The sequence below is a fragment of the Psammomys obesus genome, unplaced genomic scaffold (genome assembly GCF_907164565.1).
Source record: "Psammomys obesus unplaced genomic scaffold, mPsaObe1.curated_primary_1811, whole genome shotgun sequence".
Lineage (NCBI taxonomy): Eukaryota > Metazoa > Chordata > Mammalia > Rodentia > Muridae > Psammomys > Psammomys obesus.
Window position 1 is genome coordinate 20,432,750 of NW_026596046.1, and position 10,847 is coordinate 20,443,596.

Here is a 10,847-nt window from a genome sequence, read left to right on the forward strand (position 1 = left end):
CACACACACACACACACACACACACACACACACACACACACACACACTTGATTTAAAAGAAAGCATATCCACCAGGAAAGCTAGTTCTTTTACTAACAAGAAAGAGCCCTGGTTTCCCCTGTGACCCGGGACCCACGAACCCTGTCCTATGACTCTCGCCACAGCTATCCAGCCTGTTCTTATGCAGGGGGCTGACTCCCTGGGCACTGTCTGGTGTTAGTCCCTGGAGCAGAAAACAAACCAAGCAGCTACCTATGAGCCATCAGTTCATGAGCTTGCTGCACTCTTCCTGGGGAGCCTTGAGCTGATGGCTTGAGGTGCCCTGGTAGGTCCTAGGCCAACCACTATGCCTCGACTCCTTACTCTTGAGACTGATTCTTAATCCTGCTCCCCAGTGTCCCTCACCATCTTTCCCTTCCCTGTCTGTCTCGTCTCTGAACACACCCATCCTTGAGCCCTGCTCTGTAACATTGCCGCCAGGTCCCCGAGCCCTGCTACAGCGGTGTGTGCCTTACTCCAGGCTGCAGCGAAGCTACTGTTTTGTCTATAGAGCTGGCGGTGTGTAATTTAGAGAGAGGAGCCTTAGCTGAGTCAGCAGCAGTGGGCCATGCCTGCAAGCCCAGCACTTGGAAAGTAGAGGCAAGGATATCAGCAGTTCTGAGATCATCCTCAGCCAGTGAACTGGAGGCCAGCCTGGGCTACTCCATTTCTCTTCCACTCTCACTTGCTGCTCCCTCATTCCTAAAAGTTCGCTTCATCTCACTAGGAATTTAGCCTTTCCGGTTTACTTGGACGTGAAACACAAAGAGCACATGGCCTCAGCATCCCCCAATGCTGCTATGTGTTTGCCTCAAACTTAACTTCTCTCCAAGTTCAGAACCCTGGATAATTACCTCTTTTTATGCGCCTTAGAAACCTTAACGCTGCCATGCTCTTGGCATATGGAAGGCCGTTTTTCTCTTGATGAGTCCTACAAGCAGTGAAAGAGAATAAATGTTGGATTGGCTCATTCTGGACTCAGCTTAATATGCTCCCTGTGGAGATGTGTTCCCGACACGGCACATTAACCTTCACTGTTTTGTTCTCTCCAAATCCCTTCAAATCCTGACAGGCCTCAAGCTGTAATTTTTTCCAGCTACTCTTGATATAATTGGTCACTTCCTGTCAGGCTCCAGTGATGTTTATGATGCCTTTCATAAGGCCAAACAGGCTTCCAGAACCCTCAACCTTACCAGCCGTGTCCTCACAGGCTCCTGAAAAGAATTCACCTATGTGGGACACCAAGCAGTGTGCACATTTGCTAAGGCTTGGCACTGTTCTCTGGACTTCTCTGGGTCCATAACATATGAGAAATCTTCACTTATCATACTAACATTCTTTTCAATGTAATCCCAAGTGCACATGTGTGCAAACACATGCACATATAACATACACACACACACACACACACACACACACACACACACACACATATATATATATATATATATATATATATATATATATATATATATCACAGTGCAACATACCACACACATACATATATGACACACACCCCTTATGTGTGAAGACTTGTCAATAACCCAGGTAAAACTGATCTAAATGAACAACAAAAAAAAATGTATGTGTTCTTTTTGTTTGTTTGTTTTGAGATGAGGTATTACTATGTGGCCCTGGCTGGCTTGGAACTCACTGTGTAGCCCAGGCTGGCTTCAAAGTCACAAAGATCTGCCTGCTTCTGCCTCCCGAATGCTGGGTTTAGATGAGTGTGCCACCATGGCTGGCTGAATTTATCATTTGTTTGTTTCTTGATGGAGACTCTGAATGTATATTTTTATATACATGAGCATGCAGATGTGGCCATGTGTCATCACATAGATGATGATGGTCCCATAATGGGATATCATGTCGAGATGTCACTCCTGTCTTTGTGCAAGAACACTGTATGTTTGCACAAGGAAAGATTTCCCAACAATATATTTTTTGAATGTTTCCTTGTCATTGGCATATGATGTGTGTGTGTATGTGTGTGTGTGTGTGTGTGTGTGTGTGTGCGTGTGCGTGCATGCAACCAAGAAATGACACTTTTATCAAAACACTGCAGAAGTCAAGTATGAGGGAGGCAGTCTCATGCAGCAAAAGGAATTTATTATGAAAAGTTCACTGAGCACATTCATTACTGTGTTCTAAGCACATAGATGTAGTGACATGCATTTTGCTATGAATTAGATGAACCTGTTTTGATAAATTTCACCTTTTTTTCTTTTTTAAAGATAACTATTTGATCAAACCTCCTCTGGAAGCAAGTGAGAAGGTCAACATGATAGTTTGGGCTCAGCATGTGGTCTATAAAATATTTGCTGACCACCTTTAGAAAATACGTTGTGCACAAATAAATACTCTAAATTATGTTGTAGATGTGAACTTTTTTCTCTTGGTGAACAGTATGTCATGGGTGCTGCAAATTTTATTCAGATGATTTCAAGTGGTGCTCTAAGACGCTTCCCCTGTTTCCATAAAATATTCCGAAGTGTTCTGAATATATTCTCTAAAGAATTTATTTTGCAACAAATTAAAATGTATTTCAAATATGACTGCAGTTTTCTTAGATTTAAAAAAATGAGTAAAATTTATTATTAAATGAACATCCATTCTTCTCTGAGGCTACTAAGGAATTCGATGTTTTGAAATAAAAGTCAGAATTACTCTCTACCCTATTTTTTTAATTGGATTACTTGATTTTTTGCTGTTTAACTTCTTGAGTTCTTTATATATTCTGGATATCATCTCTCTGTCAGATACAGGGTTGGTGAAGATCCTTTCCCAGTCTGTAGGCTGTCATTTTGTTCTGACAACAGTGTCCTTTGCTTTACAGAAGATTTTCAGTTTCATGAGTTCCCATTTATTGATTGTTGATCTTAGAGCCTGTGCTGTTGGTGTTCTGTTCAGGAAGTTGTCTCCTGTGCCAATGAGTTCAAGGCTCTTCCCCACTTTCTCTTCTAAGCGGTTTAGTGTGTCTGGTTTCATATTGAGGTCTTTGTTCTACTTGGACTTTAGTTTTGTGCAGGGTGATAAGCATGGATCTATTTGCATTTTTCTGCATGTAGATATACAGTTAGACCAGCACCATTTGTTGAAGATTCTATTTTTTTTCCATTGTATAGTTTTGGCATCTTGTCAAAAATCAGGTGTACATAAGTGTGTGGGTTTATTTCTGGGTCTTCGATTCCATTGATCCACCAGGCTGTTTCTATGCCAGGACCATGCAGTTTTTATTACTGTTGCTCTGTAGTACAGCTTGAGATCAGGGATGGAGATACCTCCAGAAGATATTTTATTATAGAGGATTGTTTTAGCAATTCTGGGTTTCTTGTTATTCCATATGAAGTTGAGAATTTTTCTTTCAATATCTGTAAAGAATTGTGTTGGTAATTTGATGGGAATTTCACTGAACACTGAATCTGCTTTTGGTAAGATGGCCATTTTTACTATGTTAATCTTGCCAAGCTAAATAGAGAATCCTCAATAGAGGAATATTGAATGTCAGAGAAACACTTAAAGAAATGCTCAACATCCTTAGTAATCAGGGAAATATAAATCAAAACAACCCTGAGATTTCACCTTACACCCATCAGAATGGCCAAGATCAAAAACTCAAGTGACCACATGCTGGAGAGGTTGTGGAGAAAGGGGAACCCTTCTCCATTGCTGGTGGGAATGTAAACTTGTACAACCACTTTGGATATCAATCTGGTGCTTTCTCAGATAATTAGGAATAGTGCTACCTCAAGATGCAGCTATACCACTCCTAGGCATATATCCAAAAGATACTCAAGTATACAACAAGGACATTTGGTCAACCATTTTGGTAGCAGCATTATTCATAATAGCCAGAATATGTAAACAACCCAGATGTCTCTCAATGGAGAAATGGATACAGAAATTATGGTACCTTTACACGATGGAATACTACTCAGCAATTAAAAACAAGGAAATCATGAAATTTGCAGGCAAATGGTGAGAACTGGAAAAGATCATCCTGAGTGAGGTATTCCAGAAACAGAAAGACACACATGGTGTCTTATAAGTGGATATTAGACATGTAATATAGGATAATCATACTAAAATCTGTACACCTAAAGAAGCTAAGCAAGAAAGAGGACCCCGGGTAAGATGCTCAATCCTCATTCAGAAAGGCAAACAGGATGGACATTGGAAGAGGGAGAAAACAAAGAACAAGTCAGGAGCCTACCACAGAGGGTCTCTGAAAGACTCTACCCAGCAGGGTATTAAAGCAGATGCTGAGACTCATAGCCAAACTTTGGGCAGAGTACAGGGAACCTTATGGAAGAAGGGGGAGATAGAAAGACCTGGAGGGGATAGGAGCTCCATAAGGAGAGCAACAGAACCAAGAAATCTGGGCACAGGGGTCTTTTCTGAGACTGATACTCTAACCAAGGACCATTCATGGAGATAACCTAGAACCCCTGCTCAGATGTAGCCCATGGCAGCTCAGTCTCCAATTGGGTTTCCTAGTAAGGGGAACAGGGGCTATCTCTGACATGAATTCAGTGGTGGCTCTTTGATCACCTCCCCGGCAGGAGGTAGGGGCAGCCTTAACAGGGCACAGAGGAAGACAATGCAAACAGTCCTGATGAGTCCTGATAGGCTAGGGTCAGAGAGAAGGAGAGGAGGACCTCCCCTATCAGTGGACTGGGGAAGGGGCATGGGAGGAGGTAAGGGAGAATGGGTGGGGTTGGGAAGGGACGAGAGAGGGAGCTACAGCTGAGATACAACATGAATAAATCGCAATAAATATTTAAAAAATTACAAAGCTTAAAAAAATTCAGAATGACTAGTCTGTAGTCTTCTTGTATTTGGGGTTAATCAGTGCTTGCTTGAAACACTCATAGAAGATGCCAGCTCAGTACATCCTGCCATCATGGTGAGCATAACAATGCAGATGAAGACAGGGAAGAAATTTAATAGAAAGAATTGAACAAGAAAAAGATCTGCCTTATATGTATTTTGGCCTGGACTGCATTCTGCAGAATGCTGTAAAATGGTTGAATTAAAACATGGCATTCAGGAAAAGAGCCACTAGCTTGTAACAGAATGTGCGTCTGACATGAGCGCGGGTGCGCTTGCATGTTTTAAGGAACAGCCGGTCACTGTTAGCGTTTTCGTTAGATATGTTCATCAAAAGTTCGAGTTATAATTTACCCAATTCTAAGTTTCCAATAATGTTTCATTTTTGTCTCAACAGTCAAAGAGGGCTGATTGAGTTTGTGGGCTTTAGGAGTCACTTAGACTGGTCTGTCTGGCTTCCACGGGAAAATATGCCTGTGAGTGTTCACATGTATACAATGGACCATTACTGCATGTAAAGGCCATGTCCTATTCTGGACACCCCAGACTGCAAGACAGAGACCATTGAAACCAGAGTCAGGGAACTTACTCTTCCTGTTTTCTTTTTTTTTCACCTATTTATCTATTTTTATCTTTTCATTCCTCGTGTGTAAGTGTGTGTGCCTGTCTGTGTGTCTGTATGTTTGTGTATGTTATGCATGTTTATGTTCATGTTTGCACATGTCTGTGCACACACATGTGGAAATAACTGTAGAGGCCCCGGGTGATGTCAGGAACCATCCTTGATCAGTCAGCCACCTCATCCACTGAAGCAGAGTCTCTCAGTCAAACCCGGAGCACATGGATCCGATTTGGCTAGCTTCCCAGGCAGCTTGCTGTGGGCACCCCAGCTCTCTGCCTCTGAGGCTGGGGTGCAGATGAGTGGCCACACCCACTGAGCATTTGCCTGGGTTTGGGGATCTAAACTCTGGTTCTCACCCTTGTGCAGCAAGCACATTAGCTACTGAGCCATCTCCCCAGGCCCAGTCTTCAGTTTTTAACCCACCACCATTTCAGTCTTAATTTCTCTCTGAATTTCAAATTCCTTATTGTTAAAGAAATGAAATAGAGACTTGGATGCTGTTTGTTTGGCCTCGCAGGCTATTGTTCACTTGGATGGAGGGATCTTACACACTTGCGCTATGGGAGACATTTCTGCGTACGGAAGAAGCATCACTAGTTGCAGGAACAGTGCAGGGAAATGTTTAGCGGTGTGTGGTGATCTAAGAAAAATGATAATCTTTAGCAGAAGATGTAGTTTTCCCTCAGGACAGCTGCTGTATGCCATGGGAGGCAGCACCATGACCTTGAGGCCGCACCCAGCTTTCAGCCCCTTAGGAAACAGGTGCTTGTGGGTAGAGGCTGCTCCTGAATGTTTCCAGGGAGTAGACTTTGGCAGAGAGAGGAGAGGGACTGGGTTTAGAGGTGAACGGAGGGGTAGTAAGGGCTGGAGAGTAAAGCTTTGCTCATAGACGGCTTTTGGGGCAGTCAAGAAGTCCATGTGCTGGTGCTGTAAGACCCAAGACCCTGTTTCCTTTCTTTGTGTGACAAGTTATTCTGTGTACGTGTTGTTTCTCTTTCTGCCTTCCAGGCCATCAAGAAGCCATAGCTGTGTGCTTACACATCCAGACCCAGCAGACAGTCAATGATAGCCTGTGTGACATGATTCACCGCCCTCCTGCGATGAGTCAGGCCTGTAACACGGAGCCCTGCCCGCCCAGGTAGGTGCTGTCTTGTGCAGCTAGGGTAGAAATGTTCTCTGGACAGTAACGCCCCCTTTCAAAGAGAAACTCACTGCGCATAGAGACTCACAGACTCATCAAAGCAGATCAGCCAGGCCATTCAGAGCTCTCATCTGCTCAAGTTATGCTTTGGTCCCAGTTTCTTTGGGGTACATTCAAGGTCAACTAAATGGTGAGAATTCCTCTCAAGCCTGACTTTCATTTGCATCAAACATTAATAGACATGAACTGGCCTGCTATGATAGCAATCGACCAGTGCTTTCCGTTCTTCCCGCTAGTCTCCTCAGAGGAACATCTCCCTCTGACGACAGCACCTAAGGGAGGGAAAGCACATGGTCTTACAGCAGGAGCTTCATCTGCATTTGTGGATGACTCCGTGGCCTACTTCCTACTGTATGCTGCTACCTTTCTATGCTGCTTAGTCTTTGTCAACTTGGCACAATTTACAGTCACATGGGAAGTGGGGGCTCAAATTAGGCGTTGCCTCCATCAGATTGGCCTGTGAGCGTCATTGTTTGTGGTGCATTTTCTTGAGGATCAAGGAGTTTGAACCACCCAGGTCACCAGGTTCTTTGCAGCCTAGAGATGTGTATTCTTCCTTCATGAGCCTTGTCCTCTAACCTGGAGTGTCTCAGGAGGAGGCCTGATCAGATGTCTCTGGCTTGGTAAAACCTGCAACAAGATGACGTAGCGGTTTTGTCCATCCCTACATCTCTGACTTTGCTGGTATCCGTCAGAAATATTAGGAAGTTCCAGGCTGCTCTCAGAGACATCATTCTGGATTCAGATGGGATAATGCAGTAAAGGCTCGTGGCTTCATGCTGTCAGGCAAAGATGGGCCCAGAAACAGCACAAGGAAGTCTCTTCCTGTTGCCTCACATCCACATGGCGGTGACTGCACTCAAGGGTAATCCACACTGGAATACTCATTACAGAATAAACAAGATGAATGGACAGGAAAGTGTCTTCACTGCCAGTCAAGACACATACTTTATTAGCGTCATCCAGAATTTTCCATGCATATCAAGCACAGTCAGCTCTTTGTGTCCAAAGGTTCAACATTCAAATCAATTGCACATTCAAACCCATCATGAACAAAAAAGCGTTGTTTTAATGGCCCAGGAGTATAGCTCAGTACAGAAGCTCTGCAAGGGCTCAATGTATGGAAGGCCTTATGTTTGATCTCTAGCACTGTGGAAATACTCTATCTGTCCCACACATCTCCAAGTGTAGTAGCTAATCTTGCTTGTCAGCTAGGCCCACCTGGGAAAGAGGAGCATCATTTGAGGAATTGACTCCATCAGATTAGCCCGTGAGCGCATCTGTGGAGCAATTTCTCAGTTGCTGGTTGACGTAGAAGTTGCAGTCTACTGTGGGCAGCGTCATCCTTAGGCAGGTGAGCTTGAGCTCTGTAAGAAATGTATACTGATTATGAGTTTGGAAGCAAGCCAGTGAGTAAGCATAGTCTCCTCCATAGTCTCTGCTTCAGTTTATGCTTCCAGCTTCCTGCCTTGGGCCTAGCTTTCTTGCCCTGGCTTTCTTGCTCTGGCTTTCCTCTATGTGAGACTATAAAGTGGTAAGATGAAATAAAGCCTTTCTTCCCCAAAGTTGCTTTTTTACCCCACTGTGTTTATACCAGTGCAGTATTTCTATACCAGGCTCAGTATTTCTTGTCACTCTTCCCCAAGTAGTATAATATAGCAACTCTTTTTAAAAATGTATTCATTTATGCATGAGCACTATGTCTGCAGGTACACCTGCATGCCAGAAGAGGGCATCATATCCCTTTTTATAGATGGTTGTGAGCCACCATGTGGTTGCTGGGAATTGAACTAAGGACCTCTGAAAGAACAGACAGTGCTGTTAACCAATGAGCCACCTCAGCAGCCCAGAATGTGCTATGCAACAAAAGAGTTACACAGCGTTCACATTGTACCAAGTACTATGGGGAACTTTAGAGATGACTTAAAGTGCATCGAAGGGTGTGCAGGTATACAAAGGTGATGCCATTATGGGTGTGTAGGTCTACAAAGACAATACCATTTTATATAAGGGACTTGGGCCATCATGGGTTTCAGTGTCTTCTGGGGAAGGTGGTTGTCTTGGAGTGCTTGCTGCAGGTACAAGAACGGCTTTATTTGGGGGAGTGTAGACTGTGAATCTGACGAGAAGCTGCTCATAGGAATGATGCCTGGTACTAAATGAGCAAACCAAAGTGATCCAAGAAACTTACCCAGTTTCTTAGTCTTCTCATTCCAATAGTGAAATCTGAATCAAATGTTTTTGAAAAAGCAGGGGTTTTCTGTGAACCCACAGGGATATCATTGCCCTTTTACTGTATGTAGACAAAAATGTTATTCTTACCGAATACAATTGAGTTTGCTTCTGTGTCTGTAGCCATAAAGTTAATCTCATATCTGTAGTGTTTTCCAGAAGTGCTCAGAGCACAGCCCTGCTTTCCACACTGTGCTCATCTGTAGAGGAGTGTTAAGGGCCTCACAACACATACAGAAATCTTCTACGGACCTTAAACCTGTCACGCAGAGGAATGAATTTGTAACTACTATCTGTGCTATAACATACATTTCTTTGCTGTTTTAGTCAATAACTTCATATCCATTTAGAAATGTGATCATGAATATGGAACATATAAGTATATAACCTTGGTTTCTAAATATGAGAACAGAATTATGAGTTTTTAGATAGTTGGTAACTTGCCCAAGAACACACAGTAAATAAATTGCATGATACAAAGTCAAACACAGAATGGAGATTTTTTATTAAATACTATCTAGTCTAAACGCTGTGTTTTCCAAGCCACAAAAAGGAAGCTGCTCCTGGTGGGACTGAGCTCTTGGTTTCCAGAAAAACTTTGCCGCCTGAGATCTCCAATCTCTACATTAGCCAACTCTGTCTCTGTCTCTCTTTCTCTCTCTAAATTGAAAGATGGTTATAAAAGAAATGATCTACGTCTGTGCAGATCTTAAATAGCGACTACAGAATGATGAAGCATGAAATTCTCATAGCCATTAACTGAGACAAGTCAAAAGAAAAAAAAAAAAGACAACCTAAGACACTGGGGTCCTTTCTCTCTAGATTCACACGTCATTCCCGACTGGCATGAATCTAGTTTTCACCAGGACTATGTTCTCTGTTTCTGGTCCAGGATGCCGAAAGAGACAATGTAGGGCAATAAATATAGACACAAATGTTATTCTTAATGAATACAGTTGAGTCTGCTTCTGTGTCTGTAGCCACACCAATAAAACTGAGTAAACCAGAATGTTCCACAGCTTGAAGGCAAATCTCCAGAGAGCAATTTGCATTATCAGGGATGAGCCGAGGCCCTAGAACATTGACAAAATTCTTATTCTTATTTTTAAAAGTCTATACCTGTGCTTGGGGGTGTGCACACTGAGTGATGTGCCCTCAGAGCTCAGAAGAGGGTGTCACACCCCCTAGAACTGGAATTACAGGTAGTTGTAAGCTGGCCAATGTGGGCTTTAGGAACTGAAGTCAGTGCTAGGAACTGAACTCGGGTCCTCAGCAAGAGCTGAAGGGTTGAGATGTTCCTTTCTTTCTAACTTGCAGGGGGACCACAGTGTGACTCTCTCATACGGAGCCCTCCAGTTGATTTTCTTTTACTTGGGCACCAAATCCACTTTCTTTCTTTGGCATAGTCTTAGATTTCCAGGACTGCCTCAACCAAGCCATAGACTAAGTGGCTGGAGGAACAGAAATTTATCATTTCACAGATCTGGAGACATGAAGTCTAAAACCACAGTCAGCAGCTTCGGTTCCTTCTGAGGAGATCCCTTTCCAGGCCTCTGTCCTCACTCAGCCTCTAGCACTCTGTGGCTAGGGAAAAGCCTTCTTCCTGTGGTTTTGGATCACTTTTCCTCAGCGTGTCTGTGTCCAGACTTCCCCTTTCCATAAGATACGGCTCAGGTTGTCCAGGGCCCCCTCTAATGGCCACCCCTTAACAACCATCTGCAAAAACCATTTGCAAATAAATTCTTGGTTACAGATATTAGAAATTATGTAATTCCAGCATCTTTGGGGGATGGCAGGGCAACTCATAGGAACATAAAAATTCTTTGTGACCTTTGCCCTAACCCTTGAATCATATCTTCTATGGCCATTGCCCTAAACACACACACACACACACACACACACACACACACACACACACACACA

At 43.3% G+C, this 10,847-nt stretch overlaps 1 protein-coding gene across 1 annotated transcript in view; it reads left to right on the top strand.

The window, feature by feature from the left end:
• The window catches only part of Adamtsl3 (ADAMTS like 3), a 272,928-nt gene that overhangs the window by 198,437 nt on the left and 63,644 nt on the right, over nt 1-10,847 (top strand). The window contains 1 exon segment of the mRNA XM_055623245.1: nt 6,500-6,629. Coding sequence (XP_055479220.1) covers nt 6,500-6,629 — 130 coding nt within the window.